Source organism: Tamandua tetradactyla, chromosome X (genome assembly GCF_023851605.1).
Source record: "Tamandua tetradactyla isolate mTamTet1 chromosome X, mTamTet1.pri, whole genome shotgun sequence".
NCBI classification, from domain to species: Eukaryota; Metazoa; Chordata; class Mammalia; order Pilosa; family Myrmecophagidae; genus Tamandua; species Tamandua tetradactyla.
The window spans coordinates 152,330,245-152,352,903 of record NC_135353.1 but is presented as its reverse complement, the minus strand read 5'-3'; the positions used below and the strand labels follow the sequence as shown (position 1 = coordinate 152,352,903).

The following is a 22,659-nucleotide window of genomic DNA, read 5'->3' as shown; positions in this document are numbered from 1 at the left end:
ATGTCATCTATGAATAATGAAAGTTTTACTACTTCCTTACCAGTTTGGATGCCTTTTCTTGTTCTTGCCTGATTGCTCTAGCTAGAACTTGTAGCATAATGTTGAATAATAGTGGTGACAGTGGACATCCTTGTCTCATTCCTGATCTCAGGGGAAAAGTTTTCAGTCTCTCACCATTGAGTATAATGCTGGGTGTGGATTTTTCATATATGCCTTTTATCATATTGAGGGAGTTTCCTTCAATTCTTACCTTTTGAAGTGTTTTTATCAGAAAAGGGTGCTACATTTTTTCAAATGCATTTTCAGCATCCATCATGATAATCATGTAATTTTTTCCCTTTCAAATTGTTAATTGTTAATATATGGTATTACACTGATGGATTTTCTTGTGTTGAACCACCCTTGCATGCCTGGAATAGACCCCACTTGGTCATGGTGTATAATTCTTTTAATGTTCCTTTGGATTCGATTTGTGACTAATTCATTGAGAATTTTTGCATCTATATTCATTAGAGAAATTGGCCTATAATTTTTCCTTTCTTGTAGTATCTTTTTCCAGTTTTGGGATTAGAGTGATGTTCACTTTGTGAAATGAGTTAGGTAGTGTTCCTTTTTTCTCAGTTTTTTTGAAGAGTTTGAACAGAATTGGTGTTAGTGCTTTTTGGAATGTTTGATGAAATTCCCCTGTGAAGCCATCTGGCCCTGGGTTTTTCTTTGTAGGAAGATTTTTGAAGAATGATTGAATCTTTTTACTTGTGATTGGTTTGTTGAGATCTTCTATTTCTTCCTGAGTCAGTGTAACTTGTTTGCGTATCTTTAGGATTTCGTCCATTTCATCTAAGTTGTCTAGTTTGTTGGCATATAGTTGTTCATAGTATCCTCTTATGATTTTTAAAATTTCTTCAGGGTCCATGGAAATGAACCCCTCTCATTTCTGATTTATTTGCATCCTCTCTCTCTTTCTCTTTGTCAGCCTAACTAGGGGTCCATCGTTTTTATTGATTTTCTCAAAGAGCTAACTCTTGATTTTATTGATTCTTTCTATTGTTTTTTCTTCTCCAATTCATTTATTTCTGCTTTAATCTTTAATTTCAATTTTCTGCTTTTAATCTTTAGTCTCTTCTTCTTTTTGCTTTGGGGTTAGTTTGCTGTTCTTTCTGTAGTTCCTCCAGATGAGTAGTTAAGACCTAGATTTTTGCTCTTTCTTCTTTTTTGATATAGGCATTTAAGTCAACAAATTTCCATCTCAGCACTCTTTGCAACATCCGATAACTTATGTTATATTCTAATTTTCATTCATCTCCAGATGTTTACTGGTTTCTTTTGCAATACCTTCTTTGACCCACTGATTGTTTAAGAATGTGTCATTTAATCTCCATATATTTGTGATAATTCTGGTTCTTTCGTGGTTATTGATTTCCAGCTTCATTCCATTATGGTCAGAGAAAGTGCTTTGAATAATTTCAGTCTTTTTAGATTTCTTAAAACCTGTTTTGTGTCCCAACAAATGATCTATCCTGTAGAACATTCTATGAGCACTAGAGAAGAATGTATATCCTGGTGTTCTGGGGTGTGAGTGATCTATATATATCTGCTATGTATAGTTTACTTTTTACTTCGTTTGGGTTCTCTATTTCCTTATTGATGCTCTGTCTGGTTGTTCTATCTACAGAAGAGTGTGGTGTATTGAAGTATCCCACTATTATTGTTGAAACGTCTCTTGCTCCCTTCAGTTTTGTCAGTGTTTGACTCGTGTACTTTGGAGCTCCTTGACTGGGAGCATAGATATTTATGATTGTTGTTTCTTTTTGGTGAACTGTCCCTTTTATTAATATTTGGTATCCTTCCTTGTTGCTTATAACATATTCACATTTAAAGTCTATTTTGTTTGATATTAATATAGCTACTCCTGCTTTCTTTTGGTTATAAATTACATAAAATATCTTTTTCCATCCTTTCACTTTCAATCTATTTGTGTTCTTGGGTCTAAGATGAGTCTCTTGTAAATAGCATATAGATAGCTCATATTTTTTAATCCATTCTGCCAATTTGTATCTTTTAATTGGTGAGTTTAGTCCATTGACATTCAAAGTTATTACTGTAAAGGCAATTCTTCCATCTACCATTTTATTATGGTATTTATTTGTCAGATCTATATATATTTTTCCCTCTCTGTTTTTTTTTTTTGGGGGGGGGTGCATGGTCTGGGAATTGAACCTGGTTCTCCCACAAGAAAGGCAAGCATTCTACCACTGCACCACCCGTGCACCCCCTCTCTTTCTTTTTATCCTTTAAGTTACCCTTATTGGTACGCTTCAATTGTGTACCCTCCTCCAGACCTCTCTCTTCTGTCTTTTTTTTTTTTTTCAACCAACAGAGCTCCCTTTAGTATTTCTTGAAGGGCTAGTCTCTTGTCCACAAATTCTCAGCATTTGTTTTTGTGTGAAAATTTTAATCTCTCCCTCACTTTTGAAGGATAACTTTGCTTCAAAAAGAATTCTTGGCTGGAAATTTTTCTCTTTCAGAATCTTAAGTATATCATATTGCTGCCTTCTCACCTCTGTGGTGTTTGTTGAGTAGTCCAAACCTTATGTGGCTTCTTTTGTATGTGGTGAATCACTTTTCTTTTGCTGATTTTAGGACTTTCTGCTTCTCTTCAGCATTTGATAGTCTGATTAGTATGTCTTGGAGTAGGTCTATTTGTATTTATTCTATTTGGAGTTCATTGGGCTTCTTTGATTTGCATATTTATGTCTTTTATAAGGGTTGGGAAGTTTTACCCAATTATGTCCTCAAGTAATCTTTCTAGTGTTTTACTCTTCTCTTCTCCTTCTGGGACACCAATGATCCTTACAATTTTGTGCTTCATGTTGTCCATCATTTCCCTGAGATCCAGTTCAAATTTTTCCATCTTTTTCCCCATTTGTTCTTTTGCATGTTTGAATTCAGTTGTCCTGTCCTCAAGTACACTTATTATTCTTTCTTCTGCCTCTTTAAATCTGCTGTTGTGTGTCTCTAGAATATTTTAAATTTGATGTACATTATCTTTCATTTCTGTAAGATCTGCTATTTTTCTATTTGTTCTTTCAAATTCTCCTTTATGCTTCTACTGTCTTTTTGATATCCTTTATGTCTTTAGTCAACCCATTCAACTTATTTAGGTTATTTGTATGAAAATCATTGATTTGTTCCAAATTTTGTATCTCTTCTGGTGTTTTAATTTGGTCATTTGCCTGGGCCATATTTTCTTGCATCTTCATGTGCTTTTTGATTTTCTGCTGCCTTCAAGGCATTTGATTATCTTGATAAGGTTATTTTGAAAGTTGATTTCCCTTACTAGTTTGAGGTTTTGTAGTTGCTTTTGTTTGCAGTGAGGTCTCCTTTAGCTCTTGGTTTGTCAGTAATTCCCTACCAAACCAATGCTTGGACCTCATGCAGAAAATGCAACTCTATTTGAAGATCTGTTAAAAGCTAGGCAGAAAGGCAGTGTTCCAGACTGCACTTTCCTTGTCTTCCAAGCACATGGTACTCTTGGGCTACCTCTTCCCCTCAGGCTCGACTTTCCCTGACTACATCAGCCAGCTGGGCCAGGATCCAACAAGGTGCAAAGCCGGTCAAAGCTGTGTAAGCACAGCCAACCCTAGAATTGGGGGTTTGGCAGTGTACACCTTGGCAGAGAATCTGCTTGTGGGCACAGTGGGTCTGGTGGTCCCCAGGCTCCTGTGTGGAATGACCTTGGGCTGTAGGACTGAGTATTTCAACTACTCCTCCCCACAACCAACCCGGGAGTGCCTGGTGGTTTGGCACAACTCTCTCCCCTGCCCCTTCCTCTCTGCCTGTGCATGCTGTGAGTTCTCTGGGCCTCTGTGGAAAAAGGATAAAAGCAGCGGGAACCAGGGAGTCTCTTTCAGCTGCCAATTGTCAGCTCAGCTCAATTCTGTGTCCCTCCCTCCTCCCAAGGGGAGGGCCTCACAGTCTCAGTTCAAACTGGGCACTCACAGCAGCCTGCCTCGGGTTGCAGGTAGGCAGTGTATACCTAGTCTGCTCACTTCTGGGTTCCCCGCCGGAGCTCCTGGATGCAGAGCTAAAGGAAATTCTCTCAAGCTGATATGGTGATGGGCGTGTAGAGCATGGGACTCCTATGGCTCCTGCTCTAGCCAGCACATTGCAGCCCACCCCAGGTACAGATAAACTCACCCCGTGAAATTAATCATAATTTCTCCTCTTTTTCATCCAAGTCCTCCCTATATAATGTAGAAGTCCCTCTCTAGTCACTTGTACCCAGGAACCCCTGTCTCAGTTGTTTTTCTCTCACTTCTCTAATTGTTCCACAGAACGGGGTGAACTCAGCCTATCCTATTCCAACATTTTCCCAGAAGTCCTAGTCCTTTATTTTTGGTTTTTTTGTTTTGTTTTGTTTTGTTTTGTTTTTTGGAGGGTGGGACATGGTCTGGGAATCAAACCCAGGTCTCCTGCATGGAAGGCAAGCACTCTACTACTGAACTACCCATGCACCCCTAGTCCTTTATTTTTTAAAGCAGATATGACAACACTAAATAAATTACCATTTATCAATCTGATGTCAACAAAATTGGCGTCATCAACAAAAATAGCTCTCCTTTATAGGTTTACAATTTCTGTCAATACACTACTAATCTTTGGATCTTCCTAGTTAGAAGACCTAGATTATTAGGTCTGGTTTGATTTTTCTATCTTCCTTTTAATGACATGTGTTCCCCAAGCTAGATGTTTTATCCTTTTAAATGCTTTCCTGATTCAACCTCCTTTTCATTACCCCCACCTTGACATCTATAGGCTAAGCCTTAATCTTTTCTACTCTGGATTATTCCAGCAGCCTTTTGGCAAATTTTCCTGATTTCAGCATCTTCCCAACACTGTCTGTCTTACATGCCACTGAAATTCCACTTTTATTTCATCAGTGACCTTCTGAAAGAACTATTCTACAGTGGCTCCCAAAGGTCTACCACGTCAAGGCCAGACATTTCCATCTGGCTCTCAGAGTTCTCCTCAGCCTGACCCACTCAACCAGCTTCAATTTCCCACATCTTCACAGGTCTAAACCTTAGGCAGGCAGGTCTCTTCACTGCCACCCCCACTGCCATGCCCATTACTGATTCTGTGACTTTGTTTTTGCTTTTCCTTTTGTAGTGTGCCCTTTGGCCCCCCAGATTATTCAATCCCGTCTTCGTCCTTCAGGGTCCATTTGAGTTTCACCTCCTCCACATCTTCCACAAACTCTTCCCCAACAACTTTAGTCCCCATTATCTTCTTTTCTCTTCAACTTGTTTTATGCTTACCTCCATTACCATGCGGTTGATAACTAAAGTATTCTAAAAAATTGCAAGACTTTTAGTTTTATCCCCAAAGCTGTTCTTCTGTTTCCTTTTATTTCTTATGTATCGCCATAGTACCCAGCAAAGATGATGGGTACCTTGAAGACATTTGACATTTTTAGAAGAATTGCTTGAAAAGTGTAAGACTAACATAGTTCAACCAAGGAGACTTTCTTTTAGGTCAGTAGTGCATCAGATATCTAAAATAAGTGCATGGAAAGAACTTTTTAGAGCAGGGTTGGCATAACTGGGTCTGTACGTCAAACATGGTTTTTATAAATAGTATTTTATCAGAAAACAGCCATGATTATCCATTTGTATATTGCCTATGTTTGTTTTTGTGCTACAACGACTGAGTTGAACAGTTGTAACAGAGACCTATGAACTGCAAAGCCTAAAATACTTACCATCTGTACCTTTACAGAAAAAGTTTGCTGACCCCAGCTCTAGAGGACAAAGTACAAGGGTCTGTCAGGTTTACTAGTTACATCCTAGTCCAAAGTATCTCTGTAGATGATATAAACTAATTGATAATGACATTACGGTCGTAATTTTGAAATGTCTCCAAATAAAATACCAAACCATATTTTATTTATTTTAAACTAAAAAGGTTTATTTAAAAATTGAAAGCTATTTTATATCACCAATGAGAAACTTATCTTAGAACTTTTCTCTTTGACAAAATTAAGGAGGTTTTCAGTCATTTGCACATTGGAGTTAGTTTTTAAAGGGAGTAAAATTATTTTCTCTTCTGAGAAGGTAGTAGGAAAATGGGTAATGTGTTTTTAGAACTCTCTTAAATGATATATGACACAAAGAGAATACTATATAATAATGTTAAGAATATAAGAAGAAATAACATAAGAAATGAGGTAAAATTGAATGCCAGAAACAACCTCGTATTAGCTCACTTCTGAAGAAATTAAGGAATCACATTACAAAAACATCGTCAAAGTCAAATTAAGAACCACAGTGATTGATGATTTATCTTCATCAAAAACAATAGCATCATATTACCTTTCCTACTTCCTATATCCATATAGTTGCAAAGACCTGTCAGTTTTTTCTCAGTCTTCTCATTTCTTCTACTTCTCGCCATTCTCATTTATTTCTCCTTGTTTCAAGTGAATATCTATTGAGAACCTTCTTGTTGCGTGTAAAGAATCTTCTGATTAGTCTCTGCTTTCTTCCTCTTACTGTGTACCTCTGCCAGATAAATTTTTTTAAACTATGGATTGTATCATTTTCCTACGCAAAAACAGTGTTTAAATATAGTTTGAACACATTAGGCTGTTGCTCAGGACTTTAGAACGCTGACACCATCCTCTCTCTCACGTGGTCTCTCATTGCTACCCATTATGCACCACATATTCCAGCCAAAATTAATGCCTTGCTTTTTTCTCAAGCATGCTCCTCTCTTTTCTGCCTCTGTGTCTTTGCTCCCATTTCCCCCTCTACTTGGAATGTTCTCCATTTTCACATTCATGTGTCCTAGTTCTATTCCTATTTCAAGACTATATCATATTTCAAGAGGTACTTCAAGTCAGGATTAAGTAGGTTGTGCTGCAGAAACAAAAAAGCAATGAAAGTTTATTTCTTGTTTGCGCTCCATGTCCAACATGGGTCAACAGTGTGGCTCTGCTCATAGTTATTACTCAAGGACCTGGGTTTTACAGTATTTATCTCAGCATGTACTTCCATGGTCACAACAGGAATAGGAAAGATATATGATGAAATGTGCACAGGCCCTTTACATAACATCTTAAATTGTTTTTAAGGCTCTTAAAACTTCTACCAGTTTTTTTTTTTAACTGTTTTGTTGTATAGTATAACATATATACAAAGCAAAGAAATAAAAAAGCAATAGTTTTCAAAGTGCTCTTCAACAAGTAGTTCCAGGACAGACCCCAGAGTTTGTCATGGGCTACTATATGAGCCTCTCTGATTTTTCCTTCTAGCTGCTCCAGAATATACGAGGCTAGAAGACTTAAATTTTTTTTTATTACCACAATTAGCTTTTTCTTTTTTTGTTTGTTTGGGTTTTTTGTTTTGTTTTTTGTTGTCGTTTTTTCATTTCTTGTTTTTTTCTTTTTATGATAGACTTTTTTATTTCTTTTTTGTGAAAAATAGCATATACAAAAAAGCGATAAACTTCAAAGCACAGCACCACAATGAGTTGTAGAACATATTTCAGAGTTTGACATGGGTTACAATTCCACAATTTTAGGTTTTTACTTCTAGCTGCTCTAAGGTACTAGAGACTAAAAGAGTTATTAATTTAATGATTCAGCAATCATATTAACTTGTTAAATCCTATCTTCTCTGTATAACTCCACCATCACCTTTGATCTTCTATCCCTTTCCTTAGGGGTGTTTGGGCTATGGCCATTCTAACTTTTTCATGTTGAAAGGGCTGTCACTCATATGGGGTAGGGAGATGGAACTATCTGATGTTCTGGAGAGGCTGAGCCCTCTAGGTTTCAGGACTTATCTGGTCCAGGGACCCATCTGGAGGTTGTAGGTTTCTGGAAAGTTACCCTAGTACATGGAACCCTTGTGGAATCTTAAAGATTGCCTTAGGTGTTCTTTAGGATTGGCTGGAATGGTCCTGGTTGGGGTTTGCTAGGTCATGATAGGTCACAACGTCTAAATGAATCTTGCATAAGAGCAACTTGCAGAATAGCCTCTCAACTCTATTTGAACTCTGTCTGCCACTGATACTTTATTGCACTTCTTTTCCCCCTTTTGGTCAGGGTGAATTGTTCATCCCACAGTACCAGGGCTGGATTCATCCCTGGGAGTCCTCTCCCACATTGCCAGGGAGACTTTAACCCCTGGATGTCATGTCCCATATAGTCTACCAGGTTTTTAATGCTTCTTCCAGGAAGTGACATACCACTTCTGCTTTGCATTTCATTGGCCAGAGCAAGTCATATAGTCATGCCTAACTTCAGGGGTGATGGGAAGTGCAGTTCTAGAGTAAGGTGAGCAAAATACTAACTTCCCATGACCATACTCAGTAATGGATGGTTTATATATTTTATTGATTTGAATGAATATAGATAAATTTGATTATTTCAGGTATTAAATTAACTGGATGAATATACTGTTGATTCCTGGGCAAATATACTGTCCTCTACTGATTTAAAGTATCTGTCTGGAAAGCTTCCTAATTTACTTAAATTGCAAAATTATTCACTTTGATGAAACCTTTTATTGATCTACAAAAACTGTTTGTCATCCATTGATTCTAAAATTTATTGTTCAGTATAATTTGGAGCAGTTAAGACAGTAGAAAACATGTAACTGGAATAGACGTGTACTTATTGGGATGCTTTTCTCTTCTAGGTGAGATGCAATTCCTACAGACCAGAAGCTGCCCGAGAACAAGTCCAAATTGGTGCTCACAGCCCCCCTCAGTTTAGGTAAATGGGCAACACCAGTTTTCAACTGTGCATCTCCTCACTTCTTCCCTCACCCAGCCATCCCAGTGCTCTGCTAAATAGGGAGCCCGAACAAAAACCTGTATCTTGAATGGTGTGCTCACCATTTTGCAGACAAAAAAATTGGCCAAACAGAAGCTAAGCATCTTGTCTTTAGTTAGTAGTAAGCTAGTTAGCCAGCTTTCTCTCAACTAAATTTCTGCTGGTGGGCACTTGTGCACACCTCCAGTATAGTGCATTATCAAGAGACCCATGAGGTGGTACAAGATTCCAAAGATAAGTTGGGATCCAAATCCTAGCCTTAGTATTAAATCCCATTTATTATCTTCTGAGTTTTGAAAGGCAGCAATCCATGGGTGCCATATATGACACTTCTCAGAAAACCAGAATATTTACGTTATCCAATCAATCACCTTTTGTCTGGGCCAAATAAAACAGTCTTTGTTGTCTAAGAAATGGATGATATTTTATGTATTATCTTAGAAATGGTTATGATCTTGTGAACTCTGTTTGAAAACACCTAGAGCTTTGTGTTGAGGAATATCCTATTTAACATCTCTTGTTCTTTCATGTAGTCACCGGCGAAACATGAATGAATGCTCACTTTCCAAATAAATCTGAACACAAGGAAAGATAATATGATGACATTAACCAATTATAACTCATATAGAGTCAAAAGTTCCTCTGCATTTTAGCTTTTAGTTTGACTCATATTTAGAAACTATTCGTTATATGGGAAAGGGAGAGGATTATGAATTACAATCTTATTTCACTGTCAAAATGTGTAAAATATTTAGTAAAAATAAAATTGAAATTAAGATTACTTACCCTGGGCTATGTTGTATAGTGTGAGAGAAATGGTCTGTAGTACGGGCCAGAGAATTAAAATGAGAAATCCAAGAAACCATAATAATTTACGTTTATTCATTCTTTGCTTAGAATATATTATACCTGGATATCTTTATATTTAATGTTTAAATGAATCCATTAGCATTTTGCAGGAAAAACATCTAGAATTTCTCCTACATTTAAAAATTTTATTTCTAAAACCTTGCTTTAGAAATTGGCTATAAATTACCCTCTAGCATAAAATCTAATCACTGTGTTAGAAATTCTCCCCACTGATCCCAACTGTCATGAAGGCTGACGGTCTCTAATGGACTAGAATGTGCTCCCACTGACAAATGGTGCAGATGAAACCAGACAGTAGATTAATTACTCAATAGATATGTTTTTAGAAACTTAATTTCCTTTTATTAACTAGTTGCAAGTAATGTTGGAATTTAGGTAATAATTTGTAGGGTATGCATACTAATTATCAGGTAAATTCTATCTTTAACATTTGTCCAGGTGCTTTACACTATGAAATATGTATCCCTATCCATACATCCCAGCTAAAACACAAGAGGTTATGAGAAGTTTTAGGATACAGGGCATTACATTCATTCAAATGCTCATAGGTAACAAAGTCATTAGGGAGAAAATAGTCAGTGACTGAGAGTGCTGAGTCTTTAGTCAACCCTTTGAATGTTCAGTTGAGGAAGAAATAGATGAAGGAGAGTTATTTAAATTTTGTTTTTGCCTGGCTTGTTACTGATGTCTGCAGTAATTATAGATTTTGAGTGCAGTGGAAAGTGTACAATGGAAATATCACTTCCAAAAGGCAGTTCCAATCAAAGTGCTGAGTAGAAATCTGAGGTCTTAACTGCAGTCAGGGAACTTGCAAGAATATAGGTTTTGAAGCTAACTCCTCTTAAAAATTTATTCATCTATAACAACTGGACACCATTCGTTAGTTGATTACAGCATGAACCAAATGCTAGGCAAATATGACCCTCCAAACCTAACAGAAATTTGAAGAAAGTGTTTTTGTTAGATTGAATGATTTCTTTAAAATTAGTAGGATATGCAATGACATGGATGAATCTTAAAGACATAATGTTGAATGAAAGAAATCATTGACAAAAGAGTCCCTACTGTGTGATTCCATTTATATGAAGTTCAAAAGCAAGCAAAACTAATCTATGACGATAGGGGTCAGAATAGTTGTTATCACTGGGGGGTGGGGGGGTACTATTGGTCAGGGACACAAGGGAACCTTCTGGGTGCTGGAAACATTGTGTGTCTTAACCTGAGTGCAGTAATATGGGCATATACACATGAAAAAAATTAACAAGCTGTACATTCAAGATTTGTGCACTTTACTGTATGTAAATTGCAATCTCTATAAAAAATCAAGTTAGAAAAGCTAAATATCAGTGATGGTATGATTTTATAGGAATTTTATGATATAGGAAGTGTAGTGGGAGCAGTTGCCTGGCATTCAGTCAATCCCATCTCTGCTAATTTCTTTGGAAACTTACTTAACCATTTTGAGCTTCAGTTGTTTCCCCTGTACGCAGAGTAAATAAAGCCAGCATCCCTTTAAGCAATACACTGCTACAGTTCTAATCAGAACCTGCTGACATGTAAGAATTAAATGACTGTACTTTGACATATCTTTTGCAGAGTTAACGGTGCCATTAGCAACTTTGAAGAATTCCATAAAGCTTTTAACTGTCTACCCAATACCACGATGAACAGAGGCATGGACTCCTGCCGACTCTGGTAGCTGGACATCTGGCTTATGCCATCCTGAGAGAGCTGTACAGTGCCATCATATGCTACACTGAGCACTCATCTTTAGACCTATAATGCCCTGAGAACTTTTATATTTCTTGCATTTTCATTATGTGTGTAGGCGACCTGCTTGAACCTAAACAGTATCTATTCAAAGTTCTAGAGCTTAAAAAATGGAATACAAGAAACAAACCCAAGTATGTTTCTTTAAGAACCCAAACTAAGAAAATAAATCCCTAGTTTACTTTTGTTAAAATGCTATTTGCTGAATTGTTGTGGTTGTCGATTTCATTGTGTTAGCCACAGCTAAGTGGTACATACCATTTTAATCTACAGCTTTGCAGAGAGCCTAAGTAGAATGCATCCATTAAAAATTTCAGTTTGTCAAACTTGTAACCCTCAGTGATGAAGATGTGTGTGTGAATATCTGGGAGGTCTTAAAGCTCTGCAAATGCAGTGCACAATTTTATGCACAGTCATTAGACAGCATTTCTTAACTCAAATGTAGCTAAGTTAGAAATATTTTGCATCTTTATTTTTCAGTTGTTTGTGAAGTGCTTGCCTTTCAGCTTTGGATCCCATTGGAATGAAAATGTGCCTCAGAGCTTGTGTCTACTGTAGCTGATCGCCCTGTTCAGTCAGCGTGAAAAAAGCTAGAAAAAAGGCTACTTGGTAAGGATTTGAACTTGTCAGATAGACAAAAAGGGACGTATCGTCAAGTCCCAGAAGAAGTCAAAGCTCCTAGTCGTACACCAGCAGGGAAACTAGGTGATAAAATCTCCAAAATTTGATATTCTCTCTGAACCTTAATGGTTATATCAGTTGGAAAAAGCCCCAGATATGTTTCTTTAGCCTAATTCTTGTCTTCCTTGTTGCCCTCAGATATGTTCATGCTCCTTTTTCTGAAATGATCAGGATTTAAGAAGATGGTTTTCTAATTCCCCATTAGGAGGGTGTGGCTTTCATTTCCTTTTAGTGCTGAGGGACAAATACCACACCAAGGAAGAAGCAAAGTGCCCTTCTGCTTGGGCTTAGTGTTACCTCTTTTAAACAACGTTTTTGAAAAATTTCTTTGCTCTAAGACATTTTAAAATATATTGATTCAATTTAAAATTTCCTGCATAGTCCAGAGAAACATAAGTTCTGCTCTTGAAGTCTTCTAAAGAGTCTGTGAGAAAGAGCAGTGCTACATTTTTGATCCTCAGAGCCTTATCCTTTTCAGCAAACTCCTCCATCTCTACTAGTGCATGTGGAGGATAAAATTATAATGACCTTAAAGTCATTACCTGGCATTTCTGGTTTCTTAAAATCACCACTCTGTTTCTCACATGAGTTGCTGGGGGAAATGGGCCAGTAGGAAAATCTCAAAAGCGACATGACAAATTCAGACTAGGCACAGGAGGCCATTTTGCATCTTTGTGATCTGGCATCCTTTTATTTTTATTAAAAATATATACATTTAAGACATGTGTGCCACATCTTTTTGTCACCATGGGAACTTCTGAAGGGAGGAAAATGGAGAAGCACCATCATGAAGAAAACAATTGCATTGCATTAGTCAGAGGAGAATGATTTTCCCCTTGACTTCCTCCTCTCCGAATGGATAAACTTCTGAAGGGTAGCTACCTTTCCCTCCTCTTCACCATGGCTTAATGTGACCTTAGTTTCTAAAAACAAGCAGCATTAGATCAGGGCTATTGGAAATTTATGTGCCTTTTCCCTGGAGAAATTATTCTGATTTGCCTTAGACATAAAAGATACTCCTTGCTTGATTGCTGTACTTGGGCATTTAAAATCGGCTAAGTTTGTCTTGCTTATATGAATAGTGTTTTCTTTCTAGATTTCTCTTCAACTCCAAATAAACACATTCCTGCAGGTCAGAGAAAGTGTTTGATAAAAACATAGAATTAAGGCTTTGCAAATGGAAGTTGTAAAATCTCTTGCTGCTTAGGAAAACTGGTTGGTGATCATTTGTGGCCCTCACAGTTTCTAAATGACACAGTTACCTTGTCCTGATTACCTTTAAGATTTAATGGAGTTATACCAGAAGTTGAGGTGAGGGTGGCCATTATTAAAACAATCCCAGAGCAAATACAAAATCATCACTACTGGCTAGAACAATTTTCTAGTAGGACTAGATTTCCAAGCACATACTTATGTTTAAATTTCAAAATACACTCTTCTCCCTTTTCTTCAATAGATTGCTAGAAGAAATACACTGATTAAGTGGTAAAGGGAAGAAGATAAAATGCAACTGGAAGGGAAGGACAAGAAAGTAGGGTGAAGCTGGCCTAAGCATGTGGCTCTGAAGAGAAGATAGAGTTTTGGCAGTCCTTACTTTGCACATCCACTGTAGTAGAGCCATAACGTTTTATGAAATAATTATCGTAAATTAAAAGGAAATTAGATACTGGATCTAAGACTAAGGCTGCCATAACACACTTCTCCAATTCATATACCAGATGTTCTGCCAGCGAACTATTGTCTGGTCATTGGAAGGAGTCGGGTTTCTGTGAAATTCTATAAGAGTAGTCAAGGATTTTACATACATAAAATGGTCTTGTCCTGGGCTTATCATCATTGCTCAAAGTTTGTCAAAGTTTTTCACCAAGCACTCAGCATTGGCCTTCTGTTTCCATTTTTTTCCTTTTATAAGATGGACTTAGACATGACTAATGCAAGCTCAAGATTCATAAATTATCCTGAAGTTTATTTAGTACCTTTCCTCAATGGAGCTTAAAGCAAGCATAGCACGTAAATTTTATCTTATTTAGCCCTGGAGCATCGCTAAGAAGCAACTAGAAATTGTGGCTTGCCAGACAGGATATGCTAATGCCAGAGAGTGGCGATGTGTGAAATAGCTTGTCAAGTATCCCAGAGTCAGGAAAGACAGTGTCTCTGTGCTTTGGACCACTGACCTTTTGATCAACCTTCATCCCTTAGACTACCCCATTTTTAACTGCATTTATTCAATTAGTATGCCTTGTAATCACTTAGCATTTGATAGGCTTCTTCCTTAATTTTTTTTTAATAATGCCTCAGTTTCATATTAAATTATAGAAGAATATAAGACTGTTTCATACAACAACATTCTCACCACACTGGTTTGAAGAAAGGTGTTCTTGTATTATGCATTTTATATCTAAATGTTCATTGTGGGGCTCGTTTGATTGTATTTTCTTCCCCTACTCATGAAACAAAGTGAACAATTATTTTACGGACAATAAACAATTGGTCAAAGATTTTCTATTTCTCTTTTTTTAAAATACTGAACCTATTACATCTATTACATGTACAGTTCTGTTTTAGACAATAATACTTGCCCAAAAAAAAAAAAAACATACGAAGCACTGTAGTAGATTTGTTTTCTTGGTTTAGAAAATTGGGATTTGAATGAGGTAGCTTTCTCCATAGACAATGAGGTATTTGCAAAGCAGTCATTGTTTTTTCTTCCAGAATGTAAGTCAACAATAATATTCCTATTGAGGGAAAGGGAGGCCACTAAGGAAATTATCAGCCGCAACAGGGCTGGTGTTCTAGTTTGCAAGCTGCTAGAATGCAATATACCAGAAACAGAACAGCTTTTAAAAAAGGGAAATTTAAGTTGCAAGTTTACAGTTCTAAGGCTGTGAAAATGTCCGAATTAAGGCAAGGCTATGAAAATGTCCAATCTAAGGCATCCAGGAAAAGATGATTCATGAAGGCTGATGATGTTCAGGGTTCCCGCTCAACTGGAAAGGCACATGGCAAACATGGTGACATCTGCTAGCTTTCTCTCCAGGCTTCTTCTTTCATTTTTCCTTCTTCATCTCCAAAGGTCTCTGGCTGTGTGGGCTCTGTCAGCTCTAAAGTTTTTTCCAAAATGGTTCCGTCTTAAAGGGCTCCTGTAAGCAACCCCACCTTGAATGAGGGGAGACTCATCTCCATGGAAATCATCTAATCAAAAATTACCACCCACAATCGGGTGGATCACACCTCCATGGAAATAATAAAAAAATATTCCACCCTGCAATTTTGAATGGGTATTAAAGAACTTGGCTTTTCTGGACTACACAACAGATTCAGACCAGCACAGCTGGTCTTGCAAAAGTGATAATGAACATTACCAAACCAAAATATCTGTCACCATTTTTTAACAATCTGGTCAATTTAGAGTCATTCAACACATAATAACTGAGCACCCATTATACATAAAGCTGTGAGCTAGCTGTATTAAGGTGGATGATAAACATCACTAGACTTCAGTGAGCAGTCCAGTCTAACATGGGAGATGAGGATGTAAACATTACCATACCATACATTAACATTGTGATGATATACAAGTACATTGGGTTATGGTTTGCAGCACAGACAAGAAATCATTCAGCTGCTCTGGTGGTCCCCACAAAACCGTTATACTGTTCTTGGGCTCCCCACATTCACCTTCTGTGCTTTTGCTTTGAACTGGCTGTGACTCTCTAGGATCGCTGTCCTCATGCTACTGGAGCCTCTTTGTCCAGTGCACTTTCAGAGAACTGGAAGTGCCTTGGAATTTACATCCTCCTGGTGACCCTTAGACAATGACTGACTGGGACAAGACTATGAAAGCCCAACTCTTGCCCATATCCAGCCAAATCCAGAGGTATAGCATAGAATTCATGCTAACTTACCAATGGGGCCTTTTGATTTAGGCTGGCAGTGCAAATGGAGTCCTCTGTTGATTATTTTAAACATTTCTGGCACTTATATGTTCTAACCTGGAAAAGTACTGGTTTACAGTATCCTAGGACAGCCGTTTTGTAGTCAGTGTGGCATAGCATCGATGGATTGAATTTAGACATCAAGTGATACAGAGTTGGTGGGTCATAAGTGACTGAGTGTGGCCTGCTGGTGCCCCTCTTGGAGAGTTTACTCTAGTTTCTGAGCTGATCCTTGGAGTAAGAATTTGTTGTGTAGGGTAATGGTAGAAAACACGATGTATAGAAATAACACAGATTATGAGTGATCTCTGGGAAAAGAAGATCCCAGAAGGAGATGCTTTGGGGAAATGGAGGCATGAAGGCTAGATTCTCTCTTGCTATGGTATATATGATAGATTTTATGAGCTCTAAGAGATATTAAATCTCTTAGGTGTTTAGATATATAAGTGGGCATGATCACAGTTTGAAGGAGGCTAATTAGGTTTAAAGTGATTGCATGTCCCTCAGTTCACTTGCTTTATTAATGGAGACTACATTAGCTGCTGAAATAGGTCACTGCAATGGCTTAACCCAATTTAAGTTTATTTCTTGTTTTCGTTACATACCTTTTGGGTTGGTGAATCAAGAACAGAGGCTCCTTGCATACTGTGATTTGGCCATATTCAACACGTGGTTGGGCACATGCTTACATGCCATTGGAGAGCAAGAGGCATTGAAGATGGCAAGTAGAAGGTTTGGGCTAATCCTGAAAGTTGTGTACATGACTTCCAATCATATTCCCTTGGCTAGAGCTCAGTCCTATGACCAAACTTCACTGCAGGAGAGGCTAGGAGAGTAGTCTAGCTGTGTGCCCGTAAAGGAGAGGAAATGGGTTTGGCTCTTTGCTAGCTATCTCAGCCATACTTTCTGAAGTGAAATATGGGGCTGCAGCTCTGAGCTCTTCTGAATTTAGAAAATCACTTTTGAGCACAGCACAGTGAAAATTTAAAATGCCATCGGTAGCCTGTAGTTTATTCTGTAGGAGTCTTTTTAATTAACAGCTTAATTGGATAATTTAATCCCCTTTAGAATTGGAGATATGAAAATGAAAATGAGATACTCCCTGTGATCTGACGATACCGTGCTTTAATAAACACACCAAAGTGAGCTTGGAAATGAGCACCACAAAAGCATTATAATTTGTGATCAGTGAAAGAAAATCTAATCTATAATTTTAATTATTCTTGAATGGTTTAGATACATGTTTCATTTGAATGTGTATTTTGTTCTGTTAATTGTTTCAATTAGGGAGGTAGCTGGATATAAGATTCTCTGGCTTTGTCATGGATTTACAATATACTCTAAACTTTTAAAACTGTATCCTATACAGATGGTAAATAAAATGTCCTATGAAATAAAATATTGTGCAAAGAGGGAAAATGCAATATCTTCCAGTATTTTTGGAGAACTTGTGTGTGTGTGTGTGTTTATATATATATATTTTACTTCTTCATGATTATGTGATGAAAAATGCTGCTCACCATATTCTTGTTTTATTCACTTGAAAGATAGATATATTGAGGCTCAGAGTCCAAGAAATGAAGAAAAGTATCCATGTACAAGCCACCAGCAGTACTGTTCTAATTAATTCTGGCCTAAGGCCCACTGTACAGAGAAAGAAAAATGTGGAAGCTACCTAAAATATTGAGTATCATTTATACTGCAAATCTGGATGAAATGTCTGCAGTTGCCCCAGAAAGAAAGAGAACTATAGCTTAGTATTTAAAAGTACATTCTGTTCATTTCTAAGTTGATTTAGAAGTCAGTGGATTCAGTACCCTGACCACAGTTAGACAACCTTCCCACACCAATGAGGTTTGATGAATGACCCAGAGCTTGCTTATTCGAAAATTCACTAGACTGGCAATTAGTGTTTGTGCCAGGTTGAATCTATTATGTACTGTAGAAGAGACATGTTTTAATCCTGACCCAGTGTTGTGGAGTCAGCGTTTCTTTTAACCCTGATTCAATATTGTAAGTGGAAACTTTTGATTAAATTATCTCTATGGAGATGTGGCAAGCCCAATTATGGCTGTGACCTTTTGATTAGTTGGAGATATGACTCCACCCTTTCAAGGTGGGGCTTGATTAATTTACTGGAGTCTTTTAAAAGAGGAAACATTTTGGAGGCAGCCGACAGAGCAAATGTAGATGCTTTGAGAACAGTTGCTCCAGAGAATAGAGACACGTATGTTTGGAGATGCTTGGAGCCCAGCAGACATTGCCACAAGATGTTAAACAAGCCAGCACCTGGAGAGAGCCAAGGGAAGCCAAGAGATGAAAACCAGCCCTGGAGAAGCAAAGTGAGGAGCCCCCACAGGAATAGAGGCTGAAAGCAATGAAGCCCAGGAGCAAGGGACCAGCAGATGCCAGCCACGTGACAGAGGTGTTCTGGACCCATCAGCCTTCCTTGAATTAAGGAATTAAGGAAGGAGTTCCCTGGATGGTTTAGTTTGGACATTTTTATAGACTTAGAACTGTATACTTGCAACTTAATAAATTTCCTTTTTAAAAGCCATTATGTTTCTGTTATATTGCATTCCAGGCGCTTACAAACTAAAACAGCATTTGTAAATAATTTTTTTCAATAATCATAATGAAAATGACTTCCATTTGTGGATCCCTGCTATGTCCTAGGGGCTCTGCTAGGCCTTTACATGCTTTATAGCCAATCCTCACAACAATCTTCTAAATGGTTGTTGCTATTCTCAGTTCACAGGCGAGGAAAACTTACACAACTTGCCAAGACCATACTAGTAATTTTAAGAGACAGAAACAGTTGGTTTTGTCTGACTCCAAAGCCCATTCTCTAATGATCTACTGGGCTGATGGAGCAATGTTCCCAAACTTGATGTTGGCCTGTGACTTACTGAAAAGTTCAGTTCTTCATAGTCAATTTGCTTGAAAATGATGTGAAGAGTCAGTTTACAGGTATTTATACTTGCTGGTAGTTTCATCTGAGTTCCTCAGAAAGCTCTTCAGAACCTGCTCTTTGCTGATAATACTTGCAACTATTTATTGTGCCATGTGCCATGTGTGTACTTGGTACCTGATTTATGTTATATAAGTTAACCATTACAACAATGACTCAGATACCTATTACTTCACAGATAAAAGCACCAGGGCTTAGGGAGATTACTGACTTGCACGTGACCATTTAGTCAGCAAGCAGCAGAGCCAGGTTTGAATACTGTTTTGCCCAAGTGCCCCCTTAAGCAAATATATACAGCTATGGTGATCCTAAGTCTTGGACTTTGAGCTGTGGCTCAATTTCAAAAATTCTGTTTGTGCATTAAAAAATGTCCCCATATGTTTCACATTCTTTTTTATGAAATGTCATTCTTTCAATACAGGTTGTTTGTTCAATAAGCAGCTAAATGTTTGTGTGTTGGATGGGGGACTTGTTCCAAATGAAATGAAACAGCCCCACAAAGTAATTTGAGCCCTTTAGGCCACTGGCAGTTTTATCTTACATTTTATTTGATTTTGCACCTGCAACCTTTATTTTAGAAAACTAACCTTAGATAAAGATGCAGAACAACAACTCGTGAACTGTCTTGAAATATTATGTGATTAATTTTCAAATGCACACCCAGGGTGGGAAGTTATCTATGCATCTGGAGGAGAAAGAACTAGTTGTAGGTGATAGTGGTCTGGAAAGGATTCATGGTGCAGAGTGGTATGGATTTGGGCCACGAATGAGGGTGTGTTTGTGGACCTGGGAGATAGGGCTGGGAAGTCTAATTTTATACGTATTGAGGCACCTGAGGACTTTGGACCTTCATGAGATGGTGCTGATGGAGATGGATAAATAGATTGGTTCCTAGATACCCCCATCATTGGGTACTTGGGAGATGGAAGTGATCTGGAGCTAGGCATGTACATTTAGGAATGATTTACATTGAATCTGGGTTACCTAAAAGTCCAAAAGGAGAATTTCTCCTTGAAGGCTAGAGGAGTACACAGGGTCAGGTATTAAAGCTTAGGGAATGCTCAGGTATGAGGTGGGCAAAAGACAAGAAGCCAATAGAGAAAACAGAACTAGCGTAGTAGAGAAGCAGGAGAAGTTCCAGGAGAGTATCACACCATGGACACTAAGATAGAGCTAGAGAAAAAAGGAATAGGCAACAGTCTCAAAGTTGCAGAGAGGTCAAGAAAAACATACTGAAAAAGACACCGAAATGACCGTCATAAATGCAATGGCAATAGGTTGTCATATTTTTAATTTCCAAGAACTTTTTCTCATTATCTTTACTTGCAGTTTTGTTTGTTTGTTTGTTTGTTCATGATACACTGTCTTATCTCTGTAAAGACAACAATATTATTTGGTTTGAAATTTTCTTTTGGTCCCTGCATTGACTCGGTTTACTCCAGATACCTTTTCTATTTTGTCTCTTTTGTTTTTGGAAAATGTATTCCAATGTCTGGTGATCCTTTGTTACATCTTTATTTCTAAAAGTGAACTATTAAAAAGTTGTGGAAGTTCTGTTTGTGTGGTTGGGGTTGGCCACCAGCAGGCAAGCTAGACGGTACTTTAAAAAAGCCAATACCTAGAGACCTACTTTTAGAGGTTCTTTGGTTTTCCAGAGATGCTGTAGTCTTCAGCTTGGACATATGTGCCTAACTGCCTATATTCTGGAAGCAGCAGTTGCAGTCAAGAGATTGGCATCCCCTGGTTCAGCTGGTAGATTTCCAATAAATCTACCTGTGTTCAGCCCTGTGATTGCCCATGTCCTCTTTGTCTGTCCAGAAACCAGAATACTTCCAGGTCACTTTCTCCAGAGAACAAAACCTTTTCAACTATGCCTATGGGGAGTTCAGTGCCTGCAAGAAATTACCCTGGTTTTAACCCCATCCTGCATTCTGATATTCATTGTTACTTAGAGCTTCCAAGTCCTGAAGCCTTCTGGTATTCCACAGGGTACCTCATCTCACTTCTAGTATGGAGCCCCTTTGTTTTGTCCATGCGAGTCTATACCTGTTTTTATATATTTTTATATATTTTAGCATCCCTTTTATGTGAAGGAATCTCCTATTTTTTAACTGGAAGTCCACTTTTTTATGAATGGAAAAATGTAATAAAATCTATTTTGAAAGAGATACTGCTATAGATATAGTTCATTGTTAATGAAAGAGTCTAAAGACTTCTTTAAACTGTTATTAGGAAGTTTCAGTTTAAGCAATGCCAATTCTATTTTTCTTAGTTATTTTAATAAAACAAGCATGCATTCCATTTCTTCTAAAGTTGTATAACTTAGTCTTTGGAAAATTCATTTGAGATGAAAGGAATGTATCTGTGTTCACCATCCAGACTTACCTATGAACCTGTCTAGGAGAACATTAAGAGTGGATTTGTCACAAATGCTCCAGAGGAAATTATTACTTATCATCAAGGGCCAAGCTCAGTCATTTGAGATGCACATTTTAACTCTCAATTGCAGACACATGCAGGCTTCAGTGCAGATTGAGTTTGAGTTAATGCTTGTAGTTTGTTGGGAAGAAATCAATCAAAAGCTCTTTAAAGCATAAATAGTTCTTTAGGAACTGAAAGCTCAGTGCCTCAATTTTATTGTGAGCATTGAATAAAATGAATTTTAAGGCACTCAGCATCTTAAAATTATTCTACAACCACTAGTAATAATAAAGATATTCCCTTACCCAGATCCTTTGGTGATATTTAATGTAGAATAAGAAATGAAAACCAACCATCATTATTGTTTACCTATAACACGTGAGGCTAGCTGTTATCTTGCGTTTTGATTAATCCAGGACTTTGATGACTTTAACCCCAAACTGCATAACAATATTATAATAACAACCATGTGATTTCTCTGTTTTAAAACGCTTCAGTGAGGGTGGACGGGTAGTTCAGCAGTTAGAATGCCTGCCTTTCATGCGGTTGACCCGGGTTTGATTCCCGGACCATGCAACCCCCTAAAAAAACAACAAAAAAAACCCTTCAGCAATCTTTCCATTGCATTTACAGTAAAATCCCAACGGTTTCCCTTATCTAAAAGCCCTACATGACTTAGGCCTTCAACTTCTGCTGTCACTTCTCCATTGCTTTTTTAGCTACACAGGTCTTTCTGTTTCTGAAACGTACTAAGCTTTTTCATCTCTTCTCAGTCTCAGGGCCTCGACAGCTTTGTCTGAAACGTTCTTCACGTGCCTTTCAAAGCATCCTGTGGAAGCTAGCCCCTTCACTTTATAGCCTGTCACCTCAACTGGTTTATATCTTCCTAGACCTAACCACAGTTGCTAGTTATTATCTGTCTGTCTTGTGTTGTTGTTGTTCTTTCCCTCCACTAGCTTGTAAGTTCTACAATGTCAGGAGTTTGTCTTGTTTACTACTGTATTCTCAGCTCTCAGAACAGTTCCTGGCACATACTAGACCCTCAGTATATGTTCAGTAAATTTATTCTTTCATTCCACAAGTAAATATTGATCACCTACTACGTGCTTGGCATTGTTTAGGGGCTGCTGAGGATATTGCTGTAAACAACAGAAAAAGGTTCCTGCCCTCAC

The 22,659-nt window shown here is 37.8% G+C and overlaps 1 protein-coding gene across 5 annotated transcripts in view; it reads left to right on the top strand.

Annotated features, from left to right (window-relative positions):
* PHEX (phosphate regulating endopeptidase X-linked) overlaps positions 1 to 14,646 on the top strand; it is a 291,954-nt gene extending 277,308 nt beyond the window's left edge. For all 5 annotated transcript variants that reach the window (XM_077146746.1, XM_077146741.1, XM_077146742.1 and 2 more), the window contains 2 exons: positions 8,703 to 8,779; positions 11,306 to 14,646. In XM_077146746.1, coding sequence (XP_077002861.1) covers positions 8,703 to 8,779; positions 11,306 to 11,408 — 180 coding nt within the window. In that variant the 3' untranslated portion in view covers positions 11,409 to 14,646. The remainder of the gene's footprint in view (positions 1 to 8,702; positions 8,780 to 11,305) is intronic.
* The last annotated feature ends 8,013 nt before the right edge of the window (positions 14,647 to 22,659 follow it).